At 32.0% G+C, this 27,922-nt stretch overlaps 1 protein-coding gene across 1 annotated transcript; it reads left to right on the top strand.

The window, feature by feature from the left end:
• Positions 1–10: 10 nt before the first annotated feature.
• LOC144838363 (uncharacterized) lies at positions 11–27,913 on the top strand. The gene is made up of 5 exons (XM_078693701.1): positions 11–254; positions 515–916; positions 2,839–2,906; positions 27,370–27,838; positions 27,897–27,913. Exons 1-5 carry the CDS (start codon positions 11–13, stop codon positions 27,911–27,913), a joined length of 1,200 nt encoding a protein of 399 aa, XP_078549827.1.
• The last annotated feature ends 9 nt before the right edge of the window (positions 27,914–27,922 follow it).

Below are 27,922 nucleotides of genomic sequence, written 5' to 3'. Positions count from 1 at the left end.
TGTACCATCCATGGAAGTCAATGGATTAGGAATCAACAATCCAAAACCAGCACTAATTTTTCATCTGCACACAAAGAGTAAACATGGTTTAAAAGGATTAATGGAAATGCATGTGGAGGACGAGCTAATCAAGGGTTTAGCTAAAATGTTGAAATCAACAAATAAACAGAAGTTTGAGCAAGACTGGAAGACCATCATTGACTTGGAGGAATACAAAGCTGCTTTAAAGGAACTAAAAAAAGATAAAGCTAAAGGTAATTTAAGTGAGAAAATAGAATATGTAGAAGGTATCGGTAGATATTAACCAAGCCATGGCTAAAAAAGTATAAACAAATTTGAGGATCAAAATACAAAAACAACCAAATCATGATTGGGCAGAGTGAATATTAAACATAGGTTAAGAAAATAACAACTTGTTTACCATTTAATTCCCAGTCCTGGCTAGTTATGAAGATTGTTTTTTTAAGATGATCATATCTTGTACCGCCTATGCTTTCTCTATTTATTTTTTAAGATGTGCAAATATCAGTTACTCTTAAATACAAAAGTCTATCATCAGTCAATGACAGTGAGATACCACCTGCACTGAAACTCCTGTTGGATTTAATGGAAAAACAGAAACAGTTGAGTACAAAAGATATCAATGAAGTTCATACGACAATGCAGGGTCTTACTACTTACTTTTCAAAAAGGCATATTACATTTGAGAAAGTAGAAACTGGAAGTATAGTATTGTATCTAATGCTACATGACTCTGAATCACTGGAAAAGATATGGGAAATGTTTTCTACTAAAAGGTTGCATCATGATTTAGCACCAATATTACTAGGAGACCATCACCAGAAAGAAAAATTAATTGCTATTGCAATTCATGAAATGGACTACAGAGATGCATTGAAAAAACTAGCAGAATTTGGTAAGAAGGTGTATTTTACATTATAGTACTGGTAATGTATAAAAAAGATTCCATATCGGTGAGTAGATTGTTACTGTGCAAAATCATTATTTTTTATTTTGCGCTCATCATATCTCAAAGCATGAACAATGTGAAATGTTCTGATCATTCGCCTTAGCCTGTAATATCTTATTTAGTTTTTCAATTGAACAGTCCTGTATGATACCAATTGTCTTATAATCGAAATTCTTCCATTGTTGTATGGTTCAATGTCATATTTCTAAATTATTCATTCTAAAAATTTGGAAATAACTCCCAAACTTTATTATATTATTTCTCCATTTTATAGTGTAGTTGTAAAAAAGAATAAAGGAAATTTGAGAATGTCTTGAAATTGTGGTTGTTATGCTATTACACCCACAGTAATAAATTTTCGATTCAAATGGCGATCAAAAATGGTTAATACGTATTTACAGTATTGTCAAAGTATTGCAATATTATATCTAAAGGTTTTAAGTGTATCCCCCAAGGGCCCATAAATTTACATACTTGTGTTAAACCAAATAATTATACTGGGAGACTGAGAGATTGGAATGTTCCATTCATCACAAATCAATACATTTGTATAAACGTACATTAAATCTATCATAATAGTATTTTTATTAGAAAATCGGCCTGTCTTCAACATTATGAGGCTGTACTCGAGCTGTTCAAACGGTTTTCAAATGATCGGAAAACACGCCTATTTGGGTCAAATAGTTGAACCTAAATTTGTTTCAATTGTCAATAACTAATTATCTAACTCAATTAAATTAGTATAGTAAACAGGGTTATATCAGATAGTTAAAATCAGTACCGAAAGTACGAACCAACTTTATATACCATCAATAAACATTCCAGAAGTAACGCGTGATTTCCCGAATTTTGCCCTTACGTAAATTTATATACAGATTACAGCCTAGTCAAGTTATTTTTTCTATTTTTGACTGAAACTTTGTATCTTTGTGGCACTGAAAATAATTTTAAAAGACAGGAACGATCCTGAAAATGCCCATTATTATATACAAATAATGTTGTATATGCATGTAATGGTACAAATAATGGCATGAATGATGAAAGATTATATTTCAACGAGGTGTCACCTCATGCCATTTTTTGTACCATTACACGAATATAAAACATTTATTATTTGTTTTACCTAAGGCCTAAATAGATTCCTTTAGTCATTTGAATCAGATTGAATAAAAGGTAGGTCTACATTTGATTCACATTGAAACAAACAACAGTAAATTTATTTGTTTTTTTGTAAATATATGATTTGCTATAATATATTAAATATTTTATTCATTTGGATTTTATAAACACACCTACTGTAGTCTTAATATGTCAACAAATGACCAAATAATCCTAGGCCTAGCTTGGCTAGAAAGACAGCGATACCATTACAAAACTTGGTCAGGCAACTGGAACTGATCTAAGCTAATTCTAACGATTCCACACTAGAGATGTTCCCATTGATTGGATTAATTAATTGGATTTCTAAAGTAATGGTGTAAAAAAATATTTTCCAAATGCGAAAAGACTTTTTCCCGTACACGAAAAAAAGGAGAAAAAAATACTATTAAATGACCATTCAATAGTGCATACTATTGCTCGCCATGTGACCCACAATCGTCCAATCAAATGACAGGAATTTATTTAGATATTATATAATAGCTTAACACTATATTGAATAAGAGTGGTTGTCCCAACGTAAGTCAGGGAATTTTATGCAATAATTGGTGAATTAAAAGAAATCAATTTATAGCTATATTTACTTTATATTATACTGTATAATTAGCTTGTAGTGTATTTGCTTCATCATTTCATCATTAAATCGTCAAAGTAATCAAACGCATTGAAAATTAAGGTAAATCTTTAGCATTTATGTTTTATCTCTTCAGAACAAACTGATAGACAACCTACAAGGAGTACTGCTACATCAGAAGTACCAGTTAACTCTGACACACAGGTAAAAAAATATGTATAAAACTTAATTAACAACCAGGAGTGGATTAATGTTTTTATTGGAGCAAAACTTAGTCGATAAGGTTATTGTTTCAGATGGCTAATCTCACCCCTTTCGACAACCCCTACATCCGCTTATTTTAAAAAGAATAACAGTGTGTGGCATAGTATGTGGTGTTCAATTGAACTGTATTATAGGTTATTAGTCCGGTGGCAGGAGGGGGAATCACCACCCGAAAGGGGACAAAATGGCATCCAACTTTTCTACACCATAATTTTCCATTGATTACGAATATGGAAGGTAATCATTTTCGAGGTATAAGTATATAATGTATTATATATATGTATGCATCTATATATAAATTTACGTAAGGGCAAAATTTGTTAAATCGCGCCTTACTTCTAGAATTTTTACTTGATGGTATATAAAGTTAGTTCATACTTTCGGTACTGATTTTAACCATCTGATGTAACCCTGTTTATTAATTATATTGAGTTAGATAATTAGTTAATGACGATTAAAACGAATTTAGGTTCAACGATTTGCCCCAAATAGGGGTGTTTTCCGATCGTGGTATACACTGTCTAATGGATGTCCAACTTGATAATACCCGCACACAATAATACGAGGATGCTTCACATTTTCCTATCTCCTCCTACGATATTTGTTTTTAATAGCTGAAAACCGGTTTAACAGCTCGAGTACATAAACATAACGTTGAAGACAGGCCGATTTTATTTTTACACAATTTATTTCATTTATTTTAATATATCCAGAAATCACAGAAAAGAAACTGAATTGCTTGGGATTTACATAACAATAAAAATTGCACAGATCAATATACACATATAAAGACAACAACAAATTTACCAATTAGATATAAAAATATATGGTTGACGAATTATCTTTAAATTACTAAGTATAAAAATTACGGTACAGATATGAACTTAAAAATATATTAAAAAAAAAAACCCAAAAAACCAAACCGAATAACAATTCATTAAAAACATTAAAATAGTATAAAAATTCACTAAAAAACACAATTGAGCCAACAGATGTTGCACGCTGTAGTTGTTAAATCTTTATATATTATTATTATTTTTATTTAAAATTCTGGTAAAATATGGGATTGCACTATTATGCTAACGGTTGACTTTGGCTAATGGCTCAACATATTTTTTTGGATTTCGAAGAACCATATTGTGAGCTGTGTTATTTTTATTGAGCTGTGTTATTTTTATTGAACCACCATGAAAAACGATCGTCTTTTGCGCAAGTTTTGGCAAGTTTAAGGCACAGCTTTGTTCTACGTTCTGATAAAGTTAGGAGGTTAAGGTTATGCAATGCGTGGGGATAATCTATATATTTATGGCCTAGAATGATTCGGAATGCTCTCTTCTCTATTTTCTCAATGGCATTGCTCTGTTCGTTAGTAATACCTGAATGCCACACTTGTGCCACATATTCAAGGGTAGATCTAATGTAGCCAGTATAAACCGCTACTAGATCTTCTACAGGGACATTACATTTTTTTAGATGACATAACATATGAAGTTTTCTACTACTTTTTAAGATGATTTCACTAACATTTTTATCCCATTTAAGGTTGTTTTGGACCCAGACACCTAAGATATTTACTTCTGTGACACATTCCAGTTGTTGGTCGTCAATTACAATGGGATCAATGACTGGAAGTACTTTTTGAAACGAAAAGTACATCATTTTACATTTATCAACATTAAGATTGAGTTTATTTTCATTTGACCATATACAAACTGTGTGTTGGATATTAGAAGAAATGTTTCTTTTAACCACTTCACCGATACATAAATCATCAACGTATTTACATACTTTTAGATCACTATTCAACAGTGCATCATTTATTATTGCAAGGAAAATGATGGGACCTAGTCGGGTTCCTTGGGGAACACCACAGTTCAATTGAACACTATTAGACAAGACGGAGTTATATACCTCACTTTTTGTGTACGTTCTGAAACAAAACTTATGATCCAAGGTATTATTTCTGGTCTACATCCTAATTTCACTAGCTTGCTCACAGCAATAGTGTGGTCCACACTGTCAAAGGCCTGGGAGAAGTCGGTCAAAACCAACCTCCCCAAGGACTTAGGTGTATTACTACCAGAAAAAAATACATTCAATAAATCAATTAAATAATGGCTGGTAGAGCAACCTTTTTGGCTACCAAATTGTCGCTTATCAATATTCTTATGAATGTCCAAAATTAAACAGCGGGATACGAATCCCTCTGCTATCTTAGCAAGAGTGCAAGTTAGAGATATGGGGCGCAATTTATTTACATTCACAATACTTTTGTTCTTCTCCTTTGCGATTGGGGCAACTACGGCATCCTTCCACAAGCCGGGGACAATGCCTTTGCTTAAGGATGTGTTGAAAATATGCGTTATTGGTTGGCTAATCTCACATGCAAATTCCTTCAAGATTTTATTTGGAATATTGTCGGGTCCGGGAGATTTTCCAACCTTCACTTTCTTAAGTTCTAGATACATCTCCCACTCCGACACACAAGGCGGCAGTTGTGCAGGTAGAAATGATGGTAATTTGTTTAAGGCGATAGGGGGTCTGCTGCGCGCTATGTCACCAAAGAAGGAGTTGATAGCATTGCTCTTGCCAACCAAATTATCTAACGGAACACCTGGGGCACAAATAGTAGATTGTGGTTTAAGCTTATTTGAAAGTAGTTTGATACCTTGGTGCCATTTTTTCGAGTCAGATGATTTTAGATTACTAATATTTTCTTTGTAATAGTGTTTTTTGCATGATTTGATTTGTTTTTGCACACAGTTTTTGTAGAATCTCCATACATTTGATGTTCCTCTAGTCGCAAAAGCTTGCTGGCGCTTTTTTTTATCAGATTCTTGATTGCAGGTGTCATCCATGGTCGATCACGCACATGCATTTTTACTGATTTTTTTTGGAAAGTAGTAATCAATCGCAACATTTAAGCTTTCATAAAACATAGATGTCTTATCTTCAACACTATCACAATTATATACATCAGACCAATCGTAAGTCGTAATCCATTGACCGAATCTTTGGATATTCGCTGCCTTCATGGGTTGCGTTATCTTTTTTTTCACTGATTTAGGATCAGGCTTGACTAGGATTCTTTTCGGTGATAGGACTATCACATTGTGATCACTGGTGCCCATTGGTGAATAAATCTTTGGACAGTCGTATTGACTTTTTAGATTGGTCACAATAAGATCAAGCACAGCATCTCCTCAAGTAGGTTCCTTGACTATTTGTTTTAGATTGTGAGATCGACAAATTGGCTCAACATTAGTTCTGTTTAAATCACCTAAAATTATAAAGCCAGCATCAGGATGAACAAGTTTTAATGTGTCAATTGATTGCGTAATATGATCCATTAGTAGGGTTTGATTAGGCGAACTAGGAGGTATATAAACAGCGCATACGATGATTGTCGAAACTGATCTTGGCAGTCGTTTTGGCCTAGCAAAAATCCAAAGGCATTCGAGTTCTTCAGGCACTATAATATTAGATAGATTTTTTGATGCAATATTAGCTCTTATGTAGATGGCAACGCCACCACATCTTTTGTCGGTTCGATGTTTAGTAAATAGATCATAGCCGTTAATCATGAGTGCATCATTCTCAATGTGAGGAGTTTGCCACGTTTCAGTGATGACTGCAATATCAATGTTATGTTGTCGGATAAGCACCTCAAGTTCATCCAGTCTGTAGACAAGTGACCTAGGGTTAGTCAGGAAGAAACACGGGAGAGCATGATGGAAATGTTGTCTATTGTTACCGGTATCTTCTAGGCGTGAGTTAGTTCGAAGCGTAATTTTTCTTTTTTATATAAAGCGAGTTTTCTACGAGTAATAATTGCAGTTATAGGCCTATGTCTTCTTGTTCTTTTACCTCCTCTGCGCGATCTATTCATTATTTCATATTCAAGATGCTTAAACATTTTAAATGTCTGAACAAAATATCCGACAGTTCGTAAATATTATTACTGTTGTTTAATCTTGGTTGTCCATTAATTATCTTTGCAGGATTAATCCCTAATAGTTCACTTTCGGTATACCGGATACACATGTTCAAGCTCTCGTGCTAGGCTAAACTTTTCTAATAGTAGTTGTAGGGCGAGATGCCACTTTTACCGGTCGGGCGTAACTCCTGTTTTCAATGGTCAGGTAGTGCTTAGGCCTAGGCTTAAATCAATTCAGCAGAACAGCAAACAACAACAGTGCAAACTTGGCTTGACATCGCGTAACACAATAAAAACAAATTACTTACAACAGAAACAATTAAACAAGAGTTAAAAAGACACTAAAATGGAGGAAGATTGTTATAAAAACGGCAGCATGGAAAAAGCAAAATGGCTGCAGCTGACCAGCGCCCTCAATTCTTTAAAAAATACTATTTTAATAGATTTAATATACGTTTATACAAATGTATTGATTTTGGCATGAATGGAACATTCCAATCTCTCAGTCTGCCAGTTTGGTTTAACACAAGTAGGTAAATTTATGAGCCCTTGGAGAATAAACTTGCAATACTTTGACAATACTGCAAATACCATTTTTGGTTGTCATTTGAATCGAACATTTCTTACTGTGAATGTGCGTACTGTTAGATGTAAAAAAATATATACAAATAAACTTTATTACTGTGATTGTGGATAGGCTCTACTGTTAGATATATAAACACATAATATACAAATAAAATTTATTACTGACAGTTGCTTCTCAACGTTTGTATTAATTAATAATTACAAAAAATATAAACGTCGTAGTGGTGTATCGTTACATGTACTTTACTATTTCAATCGACTATGACAGTGACAGTTTTAACAAAGCATTAAATCGCAAATGTTTTACTATATTTAGTCACCGTTAGTGGTATATTATTTATAGGCCTATAAAACATGAAAACAATATTTCGTTACTGAGTGGATAAAGAATATATTTAAAAATTGTTCCTCTTTGTACCTATCCTCTTTCCCATCCCTCAACCCTAATTGGGTTTCTTTAAATGAGTCCAAATCAAAAATTTGGACTCATTGTGTGGTAAGTTTCTCTTTCGGAAGTAATTCCCAGGGTGCTAATTTTGGTTAACTACATAAATCATCGTGTCTATTTATTCGTTTCTGTAAACGAAATGTATTATAGTCCTGCGGTACATACATTTGAAATCGCCAGTTTTTTTACGCTGAAATTACTGTGTATTCGAGAACCGTCTGTGGGCACAACCTAGATGGTACGCGAGCGAAGCGAGTGTACCATCTAGTTATAACCAACTTATTTAAGTTCAATTTGGTCTTTTATTACATTTGAATAAAAAAACCCTTTGCACTTAAAGGTCAATTTTGACCAATCACAAAATAAAAAAACCAAATAAAAAACACAAAATGTCATATTTTATCATACTGTTAAGACATCAATCAATCATTCGCAATCAAAAGAGCACAATCACCATTACCCCAGTTGACATAGGTCAAAGTGATATACCAAATAATACAAAGTTATCCAAACTGTGAGATCGATGGTGATAAATGTAATCACATTATTTAATCAGTAAAGTTTCTAATATTTTTTTCTAGTGCTCACGTTTCAAAATTAATTATTTTAAATGTATTATATACTGTAAAATAAATAATAAAATTAATAATATGACTAAACTTTTATGATGTTGAAATGTTTCGTTGACCCTCAATATACTGCTAGCTACAGATAGTTTTTCTGTAGAATTTATCTACATTATAATAGCACGTCCAAGATCACAGACTACAATCTGCATGGTCTTGCTCTGGAATACCTAATTGCCCTGCATCTTGCCAAAATTTCAAATCGATGTACCCGAAGTGTCAGTGAGAGGAAATTTGTCGTCCCTTACCCTAAAACCGAAACTTTTAAAAACAGTTTTATCTATAGAGCACCAACCTACATGAATATGCTACCCTCCACACAAATGCGGTGTCAATAAAAGTCTGCTCTAAAAAATATTTGACACCAAAAGAAAAATCTCTACTATTTGTATAGTATTGTTGTAGGCTTATTTATAGTATTGATAGTATATATATTTGTATTGATAGTATATATGTGTATGTGTGTATATGTATGTATACATTTTTAACATCTGTGTTTTTAATATATGTTTTTAGGGCCCCTTGATTTATTTAGGGTTACCCTCTTTAAATAAGGTATAATAATAAAAAATGTCAACTAACAGAAAAAAGCAATGCTTGGACTGATGTTCACTGTAAATGATTATGTCTCTTCCTTTTTTCGAGAAAGAGGAATCAGGAACCAATCCTGCGGTCACGTATAGAGATAATAGTTGGGGAGCCAGAAAGGGGTTACCTGCACCCTCTCGCAAACTATGTTAACAATGTGTTTTTGCTTCCTTGATATCAATACAAATCATTTTTTTTGCTGCTGGCCAAAACAAAATTTGGATGTACATATCCTGTGGATTTACTAGTTTAACTACTATGTTCTGATTTCGATGGGATGAAATAAGTGATAATTAATAACAGTAAGATATTTTAGGTGCGTATCCACCAAAGTGCTCAAGGCGCCAGTGAAAAACCAATTAAATAATTAAAAGACTACCAAATCTAGACAAAAACCACATAAATGCATTTTGTTTTACCAGTTTAGATGCACAGACTGGCTAGTACATAACTAGGTATTCTCAGTAATCTGAGTCACACACACAAGTCACAAATCAGTTTATTTGATCCATAAAGAAAAAAAAATACAAAGCAAAAAATATACAAAAGGACCAGGGAGACTTCCATTAAGGCCAAAAGCTACATGCATGGAAGCCACCCAAACATTTTAAATAATAAATAATTCTGTAGACTGTAAAATGTTGACCTATCCATACAGTACTGTATCCATAAATAAATATAAAATTCCTTTAGGCTTAACAGAAATGTTGAAATAAGTAAGATGACAAGTATAAAATTAACAAAATCACATCAGGTCAGCTACGTCCCATCTCTATTACATATATAACAATTTTGGATATAACATACATAATCATACTAGCTGAAAAAAGATTATTTTTTAAATATGTAGAAAAACCTTTCAAAGAATGTGTATTTACCTTTTCAGTGATCAAATTGACAGCATTGTTAATTAATAAAGTTAGGCTATACCTAATACACTTCTTTGCAAACTCATGATTGACCCTCACAACATAAAAGTTGTCTTGTATACATGTGTTATACGAATGTAAAGCTGAATTTAGTTCTAAAGGAAACCTTTTAAAATAATCAGGTATCATATTATTTGAATATTTATAGTAACATTTTAATTGGCATAGTTTATGAATATCACATAAATTTAGAAATCTGAATTTTTTTAAAGAGGTTCTGAATGGGCATTGTATTTACTTTGAGTAATTATACGTAACGCTTTCTTCTGCAATATTGTTACTCTTTTACAAGCATAGCCCCAAAGCAGTATACCATAATTTATGTGCGAAACACCTCAAGAGTTATATAAAATATTCATAACATTTGCTGGGATAAAGCGCTTTAGTTTATTTAAAATCCCAATAGTTTTGGAAATCTTATTTGAAATATAATCACCATGGCTATTCTAATTTAGATGTTCATTAATTATTATACCAAAGAAGTTGAAATTATGAACCCGCTGAATCTTAACATTGTCAATTTCTATATCCAACGTATCAACACGACGTTTACTCATATGAAATATCATATACTTCGACTTCAACACATTTAATGATAATTTATTTAATTTAAGCCATTCACTAACTTTATCAAGTTCAATGTTGAGAATTTTGTTAATTGGATTACATGTCCTGAGGGTGCTTAAAAGTGTTGTATCGTCTGCATATATTATAGTTTTAAAAATAGTGCTAACGTTTGCAATATATGTATATGATAAACAAAAGCGGACCCAGTATTGATCCTTGTAGACCTGTAGTTTCAGTTATCAGTTATAGTAAAATATCAGATTGAGTTCCATTAATGTCCACATTATTGTTTACGATTAGTTAAATAATCCTTCATAAGATTAAGTGAATTCGAATGAAGGCCGTAATGATTCAATTTGTGCAACATTATTTTGTGATCCAATGTCTCAAACGCTTTTGATAGGTCCAAATATATGTTAATTGGTATTTCATAATTGTCTATGTCTTGAATAACTTTATCTACAAGCTCAAGTGTAGCTAATTCCGTAGAATGGCCTGACCGAAAACCATACTGGCTGCTGTAAAATTATTTATTTATTTGAAAGTGAAAATATAATTGGTTGTAAATTACAACGAGATTGGACGATAATTTGTAAAACAAGAGTTATCACCATTTTTAAACAAAGGTATAACTCTAGCTATTTTCAGTTTATCAGGAAAAATCCCTGTGTTTATCATTTGATTTATATTGTGAGTGGTTTAATTATAATTGATTGAATTGATTTAATTAATTTCGTTGATGAACCATCCCAACCACAACTTTACTTTGATTTTAATTTATCAATAATTTCCAAAACTGTATCTTCATTTACATTTTCAAAATTTAGTTATTTTATTTGAGAGAAAATGTTTAAAAGATTTGTTACAGCTGTCAATATTGATTTTATTTGCAAGGTTTGGGCCAATATTTGTGAAATATAAATTAAATTTATTTGCTATTTCTAATCTTCAAATAATTCAGGAAACTGTCTACAATTTTTCTACATCATTTATGGTTGACCATGTTTTACGAATGTCACCTTTACATTTGGAGAAGCATGATTCATAATACATTTATTTAGCTGTCCTAATATTACTTTTAAGTATATTGTTATATGTTTTAAGATTTATTTATAATGTATCATGCTCATTTGATGTTATTGGTGTTCTTTTTAATTTTAGGTGTAGTTTATCCCTAAACTTGATAGATTTGATTATTCCACTAGTAATCCAATTTGATTTTTTGTGTGTATGTTTATTAGATTTTACAATTTTATAAGGCATACATTTATTTTTAGCAGTCATTATTAGATTATTCATGATATTTTAATTTCTGTTGGGGGTTTGTAGCAGAGTCATAGTCAGAGTTTTCTATTTCATTAACAAATTTGATGATGTCACTATGATTATAACTTTTAACATGGTGGACAGGATTTGCTTTTTTGAGAGACGTATTTAATATATCAAGAAATAAGGTTGATGGTCACTGAATTTCTTAATCATAATACCGGAATTGCACTATTTGGTGATTGATTTAATCTACAGAAAAAGTTATCGATCAGAGTTCCACTTCGCTTTGAAAATCTAGATGGCAATGTGATATAGGGGAAATAACTGAAACTTGTAAGTGTATCAAAAAATTTACTAAAACATTCTTTTTCATTTATTTTGAGTAGATTAATGTTTGTGTCTCCAGTTATAATAATCTCTTGATTGAGTTTGTCAAAACGTGTAAGTTCAGGAACCAGCTCCTGTATTAGACTTATTGTAATTTTCATTTAGATCTTTAGGTGGGCGATATATATTACCAAGGAGTATGTTTTTCACCAGGTTATTCCATGTTATTTCAAGAAATTGAACTTCCCATTCAGTAGAATGAACAACACTTAATTTCACAGTGTAATTTTGAGCTACAAGATTTACCCTGTGATATACACACATAATTATCAAATTCAATTTGTGAAGTATCGGCACAGTCACTCAACCATGACTCTTGTATACAAATAGCAGAAAAATAAACTGTTTAGTTGCTAAATCATTTAAAAATACAACTAATTCATTGAATTTAGCATGTATTGATTGGATATTCATGCTAAGTATACAGAAATTGTTTTTTCTTAACTCTAGAAAATTCAACATAGAATCACAATCATAATATGGAGAGTGTTTAAGTAACTGAACTGGATTATCACTTAAATCATTTTCATCAAGACACAGCATGTTTTGTAGAGAGTTACCATCTACACCACCATAGTTTTGCAATATTGAGTTATCAAGTGTAGTCATCATTAAACTGTATAATACTTAAATATATTGCCATAATACCAAAATACATAATTATGTTTGGGTCTAAACAATAAGTACATTTCTGTAAGGCATAACAAAAAAAAGGTGAAACATAAGAAAAAACTTGTAAAAACAAAGTAAATTTGCCAACTTGTATTGCCTTATTTAAAGGTCAACCAGTTCATGCTGTTAGTTATAGAATGTCAATCATTGTTATATATTTATAGTTCAAGCTTTTAAATCGTTTAGGTTCCGAGATAGATCTAGTTGATTACTGATGGTAAGTTTTTTCATGCCGTTGGTAAGAATAAAGATCTTTGCCGTCAAGTGTCCATGTAGATTTAATGAACTTCGCATATTTGGCTTTTATGACTCGTAATAGCTCCGAGCGATTCAGGGTCAGATTCTCATGTATGAAGTATTTAGTCCCTTTAAATTACTTCTTTGCATTAAATACTTCTCTTCTTTTGTTGTAGTTTGAGAATTTAATGATAACACGTCTAGGTTTGTTAGCGTCTGAGCCCTTACTTTGTCCTAGTCTATGAGTTATATCTATGTCGGCAATTCCAACGCTGACATTAAGCTTTTCTTGAAGCAGATTGATAATCTTGGTATCAGTGCACTCGTTGCTTGATTCAGGAACGCCGTGAAGAATTAGGCAATTATGCCTGGAATATTGTTCAGCTTCATTAATATTGTTTTCTAAAATCATGATTTTTTCTTCAAGGCTTGCTATCTTATCGTTAGTCTTGTTTATATCAAAGTGTAAAGAATCTCTAATGAGATCAGTGAGCTTACCAATTAGATGTTCTCGCATGGAATTTGATACAGCTGCAGCAATGTTCTTTATAAAATGAGTCAGGTGCTAAGCATTGCTTCAGCTTGGTTTCCAGATCCGCCGGAGTCAGCTACGTTTTCTCCGGTCGGTTATTCCTTACTACCACCAGCCATGGGCAGGTGTAGTAATCCGATTGGTTTGTTACCTAACAATAGGAGCCGGGAGAGCTACGTTTAGTCTAGCAGTCAATCAATAAAAATCAGTGTGCCAAATGTGGTCACGAAACGTTCAGTGTGGTTTCGGAGGAGATACGTTAAATTATAACTTTACTGATCAAATAATTTGATTACTTGTATATGGTAACTACACATATTGTTGACCTTTGACCTCATGTCAACTGATGACATGATGAATGTGCTCTTTTTCATTGCATATGGTTGATTAACAGGATGAGAAAACATCAAATTTTATGTTAAATGTTTTTATTTGTTTTTAGAGATATAAGTTCTATGATTGTTCAATTTTGACATTTGACCCTTAAAGATGTATTGTCCCTTTGACTTTTTCCAGAAAAAAAGTGGGTAATTTTCAAGATCAAAAATTAGTCGAAAAAAAAAATGATTTAACTGAAATACAAAAAAAATTACTTTGTCTTCCAGTCAAAGTTTTCGATCAAAAAATGTCATAATGCAACATGCTTGTTTGGCTACTCTGTATGCATTTATAATCATAAAACTTCCTCGCGATCTGTGTGAAATCACCTTCTCAACCGTGACGATCAGTTGTAAACAATCCTAATAAGCATAATGCATAATGCATACTCTTGGTTTAAAATCTTTGTTTACTTTCGCTCGCAACGATTTTCCAGTCGAAATGTAATCAAATTAATTTACCTGTTAATTACGTAAACTTGTTGTTTTTGGCTCAAATTTTCGACTTAAAATGAATAACTTTAATAATACTTTGATATGGCCAATTTAAATTTAGAATATTTTGACCTTCATTTTTTGTGGTTCAAGTGACAATACATCTTTAATCGCTAAAGATTTTTTTTTATAAAAATGTAATAAAAGACCTTTAAAATCTAGATTGGCTTTATGCCTACATAGCACTCCATCCATATATAGCGTCACCATAAATACACATGCTGTTGTTCATGTTTATCACAGTTACTAAGCGAACATGTCCATAATATACCATTATTACAAGACCAAATTGTGCTTTAATAAATTGGTTATAATATCGTTTTGGTTAGAATCTCGGTTGGGGTGACTTTTCTCATTCTCACAGATTTCCTCATCTTTATCGTTTAAAATGAATTAATTAAATTTCAGCATATGTTTACTCGATGGCATATAAAGTTGGTTCATACTTTCGGTACTGATTTTAACCACCTGATGTAATCCTGATCCTAATTAAATTGAGTTCAATAATTAGTTATTGACAATTAAAACGATTTGCCCCAAATAGGGGTGTTTTCCGATCGTGGTATACACTGTCTGTCGCATTTTCCTATCTCCTCTTACGATAATTGTTTTTCATGGCTGAAAACCGGTTGAACAGCTCGAGTACAGCATCATAATGTTGTTGACAGGCCGATTTTCTTTAAAAAATACTATTTTGATAGATTTAATATAATGTTTTCACTTATAAAATGACAAAATAAATGGTTAAATTCAACCAAAAATCCATTGGCTGGCAGCCAATTTGACCATTTTTTCAGGTAAATACATTTTTTTTCGATCAAGTTTTTGGTCAAAGTGGATCACTATTCATGTTACATTAAAATGGAATATTCAACAAAATTTTTTGTAAGAACTATTTTTTCAGGGGGACAATACATCTTTAACCACTTTTGGTTGCCATTTGAATCGCAAATTTCTTACTGTGAGTGTTGGCACTGTTAGATATAATATAAACATATATACAAATAAACTGTATTACTGTGAGTGTGGGAGATACCCTACTGTTAGATTATAAACACATAATATACAAATAAACTATATTACTGAAAGTTGCTTCGCAACGTTTGTATTAAGTAATAATCACAAAAAATATAAACGTCGTAGTGGTGTATCGTCACATGTACTTAACTATCTCAATTAACTATGACAGTGACAGTTTTAGTATTATTAAATCGCAAATGTTTTACTGTATTTAGTGGTATATTATTTATAGGCCTATAAAACATGAAAACAATATTTCAGTGCTGAGTGGATAAAGAATATATTTAAAAATGGTTCCTCTTTGTACCTTCCCTCAACCTTAATGTTACATATAACACAAATTAGGTTTGTTTAAATGAGTCCAAAAATCAAAAATTTGGTTTCTCTTTCGGAAGTAATTCCCAGGGTGCTAATATTTAGTTGACTACATAATTCATCATGTCTATTTATTCGTTTCTGTAAACTACAATGTATTATAGTCCTGCGGTACGTACATTTTAAATCGGCCGTTTGTTTACGCTGAAATTACTGTGTAATCGAGAACGTCCATCTGTGGGCATGACCTAAATGGTACGCGAGCGAAGCGAGTATATATATATAATACATTGTTGTAATTGGTCAATTTTGAACTTTGACCCTTATATCTCGAAAAAGTTTCCTATCCTGATCAATTACCTTCCAGATTTGTAATCTACGGAAAATTCTGGTCTATAAAAGTTGGATGGCAACTTTTCCTCCATCAGGTGGTGATACTCCCCCTCTTACCACCGAACTATATACAGTTTAGTTAGAGCCTACCTCAATATTTCCTATAGGAACAAATGATATACAGAGGCTTGATTTTAAATATAAAAATCCATGCTTAGGGTCTAAATTAAGAGTGTACTTATTAGGTGATCATTTATAATAAAATTATCACCTATTGTTATTGTATAAAATCTATATTATTAGTTATCCGCATAGTAGCGGATAACTTCTTGTAACTGTCCTGTTTCATCATCTTTTTTTTTTCTGTATTATTGGTTATCCGCAACAATTGAATAAACGTGAGTGGTGTAAAATAAAAAATAACCGTCAACTAAACCGTTTACAATGCTAATACCGTCAACTGTTGACACTTATTAAACGATTTTGATGTATTTCAGCTGTTCGTTACAATCGTTGTAGTGCAGCCTATTGTAGACTAAGCATAATAAATAACATGTGCGTGTTACGATGCGTTGGGCGATAGCCTAACTCGTCAACGTGACGAGTTCAAATCTAGTTCTATCTTATACTTATTTCTTTCCCGGAATTTTGTTGCATGTGTATCTCTAATTCTGGTCAACATAAGATTGTATAACTTTGTCATAAGATTGACCTGTAGCTGTAGATGTGCAAGAAACTTTGTTATATGACGTCAGAGATTTTATGAAATTTTATGATTGCTCATAAATTCTGAACAAAAATTTATTTTTCTATGAAACTTTACGAAAGTGTATTTCATAATATGGAGCAACTTTTGACATGATAAAAATGGCGTGCTACGCACAACATTACGCAATCGCGCGTATTTGAAATTTCAAAATGCATTTCAAAATTTCTAAATTGTTTGCGTTTTGCGCACGCACTTGTGCGCGCAGCTCGTAAAAAGAGCAGAAAAAGGGGTTTTTGCAATTGATTTTTGTTTTTCATACCTTCTGTAGTAGATTACATTCATTTGGATGAACTTACGTTAAACTTTAAGAATCGTGTGCTAAAAAATGGGTAATTTAATGCGAATTTGTGCAAAAATACACCTATTTTTAATCAGGTATAGCTCCTCAGGATGGCAGGTGACCCACATTTTTTTAATATTACTATGGAAGCTGATGAGTTGTAGTTATCAATTCATGTAAAATTTATATCTACCGGATGTTCTGACGTCACCATATGGCCACTCTAATTTTAAAAGTAGGATTTTTTTCGCTTTAGTGCTAATTAATCCCATTTCATAGAGCGCATTGCGCTTATGCTTACCCTATTTCGCCCTAGATTTTAATATGTTTTTTCTCAATCAATACTCTTTCACATGAGTTAAAACATTTTAATTTTTATTACGTCATCATATAAAAAAAAATTAGAATAATGTGACTTGCTTAATTTGATCTATACAGTATATTTCAATCTGTCATAGCTCCTCAAATTGAAAAGTGACCCGCATGATTAAAACTTATTATGGAAGCTGTTTAATTGTAGATATGAGTTCATATACATTGTCTGTCTGATATCATGACGTCATCATATGGCCAGTTGAATTCAAAAAGTCAGATTTTCATCTCTGTCGTAAATGTTTGTCGCGTTTTAAAGCGAACGCATCTCACTTTTACGTACCCAAAATTCTTCAAATTTGTAATTATTTAGATAATTATCTTCTAAAATAGTTATCTTTATGTCAATTTGATGACGTCATCGTGTTAATAATTGGATTTAAAAGATGGGTCTCGTAATTTCGTCTATGCTACACTGTATATAACATATACAGTGTATTCTGTAAATACTGTAATATGCTGTATGCTACAAAATAGGTACAATTCAGCACTGTAAACATGTTTAAATCATGTAATAGGATGGCATAATAATTGTCGGCGTTCATATATTTTAAACGTATGTGCATGTTGCGTTTGCGCGGATAACCCGAACTCGTCAAAGTGACGAGTTCAAATCTAGTCTTTATCTTCTTTCTTTTTGTAATTTTTTGTGTCACGCGTATCTGTAAAACTTGCAAACATAACATTTCGTAATTCATATGAAGTTGTGCAGCGAACCTTTTCAGGACGTTTACAATTGCGCAACGTGACTTACGCACGATTTTATGAATTTCGGGTATTTAACATAGGTCAAAAACCAAATAACATTTTAACTTGAAACTTTGCAAAAGTTTAATTTATATCGTGCGCAAACTTTCTGTTGAAAAAAATCGCGTGTTTTATACAAAGTTACGTGCACACGCGCATTTAAAATTTTAAAATGCGCAAAATTTATTTCTAATCAACTTTCTACGCGTTTCATGTCATTTTAAGCATGTCAAAAATTCCCACGCACATGCAAAATTTTACGCGCATAGTGCGCATGTAGAGTTAAAAACATTTTTTTTTTGCGTGATATATGTTTTTCTAGCCTTTTCTAGTAATTTTACTAACTTTTATACAATTTCAACTTAAAATTACGTCATACGAGCACGTCGAATTTGGACAATTTGCGCACGTTTTTGATGAAAAAGTTCAAAATTTCGTCTAAATTATGCCTTTTTTTAAACATTCGTAGTTTCTAAACTAAACGGTGAAAGTTATTTTTATTACGTATTCTGGAATTTGATGAGTTGTAGATATCGGATCGAACATTAATGTGGCTAACCGGACTTTGTGATGTCATCGTATGGCCACGCGAATATAAAATATAGGATTTTTGTATCTTTCGTCATAGCTCATCACATTTAATAGAGCGCATCTCCACTTATCCGTATTCCATTTTCTCTGAGATTTTAATATTGTCTAGGTCAATCAACTATCTTTCGCATGAGTTAAAAAATTTTTATGACATCATTATGCCTAAAAGTTTAAATTACGTGGGTCATTAATTTCATCTTTACAGTAAATTTTATTCTGTTATAGCTCGTAATAATAAAATGTGATAATCACGATTAAAACGTTTTCTGGAAGCTATTGGATTGTAGTTACGAAATCATGTGAACATTTTGCCAATCGGATGTTGTGACATTTAAACGAGCACGCATTCATATTCTACGTATTCAAATTTCTTCTACACGTTAATATGTTGTTGGTGAGATAATGTCCTTCCGAAATTCCTATCTTAGTGTTTGAAAATTTGAATAAATGGCGGGTCCCGTAATTTCAACTATTCTACACTGTATGTAATATGTATACAGATTATACTGTTTATACTGTATATACTATATGACACAAAATTGACAGAATTCAGCACTAACAACAAACCATATTCTTCAGTTCAGGTCATAATGTCATAAACTTTTTCTGTGTGCAATATTCCAACCTATATCGTGCACGTGGCATTTGTCGTGCGGATAACTAACTCGTCAAAGTGACGAGTTACATGTCTAGTCATCTTCTTTGTTATTAGTTATCCGCATCAGCGGATAACTCCTTGTAACTGTCCTGTTTCATCATCTTTTTTTTCTGTATTCTTCTTTCATTTTTGTGTCACGCGTATCTCAAAAACGTGTAAACATAACATTTTATAACTTTGTCAACATGTGGGCATTCACATGAAGTTGTGCACCTGCTATTGTGAATGACATCAGAAATGCACAACGTAACTTACGCGTGTTTTTATGAATTTCGCGTTTTTAACATATATCGAAAACCTTATAACAACGTAAATTGAAACTTAACAAAAGTTTAATTTATATCTTGCGCTAGCTGACTGTGGAAAAAAAATGGCATGTTTCAGACGAAGTTACACGCGCATGCGCGTTTAAAATTTCAAAATGCAAAAAATCAATTTCTAATCAACTTCCTACGCGTTTCATGTCATTTTGAGCATGTAAAAAATTCCCACGCGCGCGCATTTCTTTACGCGCATGGTGCGAACGTAGCGTTGAAAACAATTTCTTTTGCGTGATTTATGTTTTTTCAGCCTTTTCTAGTAATTTTACCAACTTTTAACAATTTCGACTTAAAATTACGTCATACGGGCACGTTGAATTGGATAATTTACGTGCGTTTTTGATGAAAAAGTTAAAAAATGTGTCAAAATTCGTCAAAATTATGCCTTTTTTTAAACAGTCAAAGATTCTAAACAACGAGGTGAACTTTTTTTAAATTACATATTCTGGAAGTTGATGAGTTGTAGATATCGGATCATGAATCAATATGGCTAACCGGACATTGTGACGTCATCGTATGGCCACACGAATGTAAAATATAGGATTTTTGTCTCTTTCGTTATTGCTTATCATATTCAATGGAGCGCATCACGCCTATCTGTATTCCTTTTTCTCCAAGATTTTAATATTGTCTAGGTCAATCAACTATCTTACGCATGAGTTAAAAATATTTTAATTTTTATGACGTCATCATGCCTAAAAACTATAATTAACAGGGTCATTAATTTCATCTTTACAGTAAATTTTACTCTGTTATAGCTCGTAAGAATAAAAAGTGGTAAATAATTATGATTAAAACGTTTTCTGGAAGCTATTGGACTGTAGATACGAATTAATGTGAACATTTTGCCAATCGGATGTTGTGAAGTCATCATATGGCCAGTTGAATAAAAAAAGTCGTATTTTCATATTTTGCGTCATAGTTCATCACATTTAAACGAGCACGCATCCATATTCTACATATTCAAATTTCTTCTACACGTTAATATGTTGTTGGTGAGATAATGTCCTTCCGAAATTCCTATCTTAGTGTTTAATTTTAATACCGTCGCCATGTTAAAAATTGGAATAAACGGTGGGTCCCGTAATTTCACCTATTCTACACTGTATGTAATATGTATACAGATTATACTGTATATACTATATGACACAAAATAGACAGAATTCAGCACTAACAAGATATGATATTCTTCAGTTCAGGTCATAATGCCATAATATTTTTCTGTGTGCAATATTCCAACGTATGACGTGCACGTGGCGTTTGTCGTGCGGATAACTAACTCGTCAAAGTGACAAGTTTCATGTCTAGTTCTTCTTTCTTTCCTGGATTTTTGTGACCAGCATATCTCTATTGCTTGTGAACATAACTTTGTATAACTTAGTAAAAAGATTGACATTGAAGTGTAGATGTGCAGCCAAGCTTTTGGACGATGTCAGAGCCGCGTTGCGTAAGTTACGCGAGATTTTATGATTTTCTATAACTGTAGAACCAACAAATATTCTTTCATGAAACTTTGTGAAAATTTAAGTCATATCAAGGGCAAACTTTCTATGGATTAAAAATGGCATGTTTCACAAGAAGTTACGCGAGCATGCGCATTTAAAATTTCAAAATGCGCAAAATTAATTTCTAATCAACTTTCTACGCTGATCATGACATTTTGAGCATGTCAAAAATTCCCACGCGCGCAAAAAAAATTACGCGTAAGGTGCGCACTGTGTTTTTCTCTTGAATTATAATTTTACAGTCTTTCCTAGTCATTTTGAAAAAGATTGACATCATTTCAAATTAAAATGACGTCATACGAACAGGTTGATTTAGACCATTTTTAGTTGCAAAAGTGACAAAATATTGTCAAAATTATGCCTATTTTTAATCTATTATAGCTCCTCAGGATCATCCATGCCCCCCATTTTTTTAAATTTGATATGTTGTAGATATGAATTCATGCAGAATCTTTACCCCTCGGATGTTATGACGTCATCGTATGGCCACACGAATATAAAATATAGGATTTTTTTCTCTTTCGTTATTGCTCATCACATTAAATAGAGCGCATCTCACTTTTACGTGCCCAAAATTCTTCAAAATTTTTGTTTTAATGTAAATATTTAGATAATTATCTTCTAAAATTGTTATCTTTATATGCCAATTTGATGACGTCATCGTGTTAATAATTGGATTTAAAAGATGGGTCTCGTAATTTCGTCTATGCTACTCTGTATATAACATACAGTGTATTCTGTAAACACTGTAATATGCTTTATGCTACAAAATAGGTACAATTCAGCACTGTAAACAATCTTAATTCATGTCATAGGATGGCATAATAATTGTCGAAGTTCATATAGTTTAAAGTATGTGCATGTTGCGTTTGCTCGGATAACCCGAAGTGACAAGTTCAAATTTAGTTCTTCTTTCTTTCTGTAATTTTTGTGTCACACGTATCTGTAAAACTTGCAAACATAACATTTCATAATTTTCTCAACATATCGTCATTCATATGAAGTTGTGCAGCGAACCTTTTCAGGATGTTTACAGTTGCGCAACGTGACTTACGTGCGATTTTGTGAATTTCGCGTATTTAACATAGGTCAAAAACCAAATAACATTTTGAATTGAAACTTTGCAAAAGTTTAATTTATATCATGCGCTAACTTTCTGTTAAAAAAAATGCGTGTTTTATACAAAGTTACGCGTTACAAACATTTTTCCTACATAGTTTTACATTTCTACCTTTTGCCAAATTTACTTTAAATACTGAATCCTAATAATTTCAGAAAGAAAGTCTTGACAAATCTGAATAAAGGTAAAAAATTGACCTTTAGTGTTATCTTAAACCTGTTACGTAACTAAGGATAATTTTTTCAAAATAAAATATGGAGTTTTCATACAAAAAAAAAATTATATTTTACATATTGAGGTTAAATGACATCAACATTTTACCTATAGTGTACTGTAGCAACTGTTTCTATACGTAACTAAGTACAATATTTTTAATATGGGGTTTCATGACTACAAACAATTGATTACATAGCTTTACTACTTTTTCCCAAATTTACTTACCTATGAATCCCAGAAAATGACTGACTTTGTGAAAGGGTCATTTGTTGGGTCAAATTATGTCAAAATGTATTATTTATGTTATCTTAGAACCTGTTTCTATGCGTAACTAAGTAAAAGTGGCCGCTTACGGGTGGTGACCCTTACGGGAGGTTCTGCCGATAAAGGGCCAAAACACGTATTATGGCTATACACGATACACGAAAAGAGCCTCTCAATTTCCAGCTAATTGTATTATTATTTATAATCAGGTGGTTTAGTATTTTTTAGCATTTTCAGACAAATTTTAAAAGCTTTTATCATATGAAAAATGGTCGGTCAAAATCTGTGTAGTTTTCTCATCTCTTCACAGTAATGTTTTTAAAACCGCTACGAAATAAAGCTAATATAAAAAGAAAAAGAAAGTCCATGCAATAAGTATCACATTTTTCGGGTGGCCGCTTACGGGAGGTCATTTGTCATACAAAAAATCTCATTTTTAGTATAAAAAGGTGCCCGCAGCTGCTTACGGGAGGTGGCCGCTTACGGTAGGTACCAAATGCACTAATTAGATAGGAAGAACAAACAGGCTTTTCAAATTGCGTCCGTTAAGGGAGGTGGCCGCTTACGGGAGGTGCCCGCTGTAAATAAAATATGGGGTTTTCATGAATAAAAATAATCACAGAAGAAAGTCCTTATGAATATGACCTTGTGAAACGGTAATTTGAAAATGCAAATAAGGCATGCCTGTTAATAATCTACAAATTTAAATTTGTATAAGATAAGTATGAATAATCTAAAGAATATCTCAATTTTAGTTACCATAGTAACTGTTGCTATGCATAACTAAGGGAAATTAAATAATTATCAGATAATTATTAATTAATAATTAATACTGAATCCAACCATCACAGTAAAAAAAATATAGAATTTAAAACCAATATTTAATATAAAGTGTGATATTTTACATGCTGACCTTAAATGAAATAAAATTTCACATCAGGGCTTCAATATTTGTTATGTAGCATTAACATACCTGAGTATATCATTGACTTTTGATTGGTTCAACTTTGGGGAGGGGAAAGTGGTGGATCCAGGAGTTTGAAATAGTAAGGGGGTTGGAGGCGAGGGTCTAAAAACTTAACTTTTTGTCCTATCTTTTGCATTGCAATTTTTAACTTGGGGTGGGTGGGGGCTTTGAGAAAGGGGGAGGGGGTGGGATGGAGGAGTTTGAATCCGTCTATTGGTTGGGCGATGGTAGCGGCAGTGTGGGTGGTGCTTGAATGCATGCATTTGACACTCTATAGTGGATGATCGATCGATAAGAGAGGAGTAATCTGTTGCAAAGATTAAAATTCACAACGATCTGATAATTTATTCAAATTTCCAGAGGATATAACCTATAAAATGACAATAAAACTGGGAATTACATTATTTTTTTCTTACAACACAACTAGAACTATATAAAACATTAAAAAATTTTCTGACCAAAGAGTTTCAAATCAAATAATCAAAGAAAATAAAATATTTTTACTAATATACCATGTTTTTTTTTTATAAAAACTTTAAACTTTAAAAAAAATTTGTAAAGTTTAGTTGCATTTAACAATTTAAAAAAAGTGAAAAACACACCTTTTTAAATAAATGGTATCTCCCAAAGTATAAAATCAAAAATATAAAAAAAATTATGAAACAGGTACACAATGCATTGTTATTATGCATACACTAATTATTTTTTATAATTAAATGAGCAAAACAAAAATATCGTTCATCAAAGTAGTACCAATATCCATTTTAAAAACCTTAAAAAAGGACAAAATTTGTCAAAAACACAAATTTGGCTGTTGCCATGAAAATACATGTGTGAAATAAAAAATACTTCATATTTGATTTCTCTTAACACATATATAGCCATGTGCAAAATTTGAAAGAAATCCATTTTTTTGAGTCTGCCACTATTTTTGATATTTCTTTGATTCTTACAGACAATGGCTCTTAATATGTTGTTGTTGAAATAATTTCCTTCCAAAATTGCTATCTTTGTGTTTCATTTTGAGACTGTCAACATGTTAAAAATTGGAATAAATAACGGGTCCCGTAATTTCTACACTGTATGTGATATGTATACTGTTTATACTATATAATAATGACACAAAATAACAGAATTCAGCAATAACATCATATTCTTCAGTTCAGGTCATAATGCCATAATCTTTTTCTGTGTGCAATATTCCAACGTATGACGCACACGTGGCGTTTGTCGTGCGGATAACTAACTCGTCAAAGTGACGAGTTTCATGTCTATTTGTTTTTATTTATTTCTTTCTGTACAGATTTTGTGTGGCAATTATCTCAAAAAGTTAAATGTCAATAATCACCAAAATTTCAAAATATATTTAAAATAATTTAATTTAGTTGTAGTTAGGTTTTCAGTGTGATCACTCATTTGTGACGTCATTTATACGTCATTTTGTGAAATTAGATTATCAATCATATCTCCATAATTCATTATCACATGTAAATAAAATTCACTACACATAAACTTCAGGTCAAAGGTAAAAATATTAGCAAATAAAAACCTGCGCGTTTCAAGGTCATGCGCATGAAATTGCGTGTTAAAAATTTAAAAAGCTTAAAATTAAGTTTTGATCAATTTAGAGCATCAATTGGGCCATTTGCGTGTTTCAAAAGAATTACTGTGCAAAAATGCGTTTTTCCGCACGCGAATCTTAGAAAGCGTAAAAAATAACATTTTTTGTATAAATCACATTCTACTCACAATTCTTAGTACATTTACAGAATTTGAGTCAATTCCAACTTAAAATAACGCTATACGAGCACGTTAAATATGACAAAATGCGCAAATTAATAGCACAAAAGTGCTGAAAATGGTAAAAAATAAGGCAATTTTAAAATGAAAATATTTCTTCAGAATGCACGATGACCCCTAAATTGTTTAACTTATTCTGGAAGCCATTGACTTGTAGATATGAATTCATTCACACATTTGGCGAACAAAATGTTGTGACGTCATCAAATGGCCACTTCAATTTAAAAATTAGGATTTTTCATCTTTTTTTTGTAGATTATCACATTCAATAGTGCGCATCTCCGTTATTTGAGCCCGATTTTCGCACAAATTTCAGTATGTGCTTGCTAAATTAATTATCTTTATCAAGACTTGCCACTATTTCAATTTCGATGACATCATCACGTAAAAACTTGAATAACGTAGGTTGTGTAATTTGACCTTCAGCATATATTTAAATATCTCACATCTTTTCAGAATTAAAGGTGACCTTGTTGATTATAATTGATTATGAAAGCTCATGAAATGTAGATATAAATTCATATAAAAATTAAGCTTTTCGGATGTTGTGACCTTATGATATGGCCAGTTGAATTTAAAAAGTAGTTTTTTCATCCCTTTTCGTCAAATTTATAAAAAAATTCAAAGAGCGCGCACTGCGCATCTACATGCCAAATTTTCTTCCAAATCTCATATTTTGTTGCTCAATTCATTATCTTTCGATAATGTTATCCACAAGTTTATTTTGATAATATCATCAATGCCAAAAAATTTGAACATGATGTGTGTCCATAATTTCACCATGCTACACTGTATATATAGTCAAACTCGAGTTCAAATTAATTAATTTTAAGTTTATTCAGGGTGAACCTAGCTGACAGCAAACAACGGCACAAAAGTCCTTTTGTGTGCCACAGCACCGTTCATTTTGATCTACTGACCCTGTCACACCTTGACGATTTGGACAGCGTATAACTGACATATGCAAATTCATAGGCATAACGTACATACGCTAAAAATAAGTTTTGTATACTTTAAGAGCATGCTAGTGTATGTCCAATACACCAAGCACAGCCAGAAATGTTGTGTATGCTCCGCATATGCACGATATATGTTATAAGTAAGTCAAGATAATATTCCAGAGTACACAAAATGTGTTTTTAACTTATGATTAACGTGTCTCAAGCTTATTTCCAACTTATAGTGACACATTTAGGCGTATCTGATGCGTTTCGAAATTTGAAACATTGGTGACTCGCTGTCTAAATCGTCAAATGTGTGACAGGGCCATAAGTGAGAAAGCCAAGTGCCATTTGTTACAAATTCTGGCGCAAAACATGTACCTACTGAGATCTTTTATTTTTTATTTATTTCATTTTAAAAAATGTAATAAAATTTTAAATGGTCTGCCACTGAAATATATAATTCAAATATGATAATTGTCTTTAAACAAAAACCAAAATAAATAAAAATGATTGTTTTTTGTTTTACACTACAGATAAAAACATTTGAAGATCTGAAATGTTCAATCTGTCTAGAAAGATTCACAAATCCAAAGACACTTGAGTGCCATCATACTTACTGCCTCAAATGTCTGCAAGATTTGTTGAAAACAAATGGAAAAATACAATGTCCAAATTGCCGCCGGATGTACGATCTAAGAAATGATGATTTAAAACATCTGAAATGCAAAGAAAGAATAAGTTATCTAGTTTGTCGTGTTGAGAAGATTGAATCTGAAAAACCAGAAATCTGCACATGTATAAATTATCCACCACTATACTATTGCGCTGAGTGTGAAATGTATCTCTGTGAGCAATGCATAAAACAGCATAAGAGGTTTCCTGCACTGAAAAACCATTCACTATACACACTAAACCTAGAAACAAATGCGGAAGAACAAAGTCAAGATTCACAAAACTGTCCACATCATCCTGATAAAGCAATAGAACCTTACTGTCGTACATGTAAACGTTCTGCATGCGAAAAACTAAATGAAAGATTAGATGTTATCAATAAATATAGATATAGACAGAATTTGAAGTTGAGCA

This window comes from Antedon bifida, chromosome 3 (genome assembly GCF_963402885.1).
Source record: "Antedon bifida chromosome 3, ecAntBifi1.1, whole genome shotgun sequence".
Lineage (NCBI taxonomy): Eukaryota > Metazoa > Echinodermata > Crinoidea > Comatulida > Antedonidae > Antedon > Antedon bifida.
Note: the sequence above shows the minus strand (reverse complement) of the source record. Positions and strands in the feature narration are given on the sequence as shown.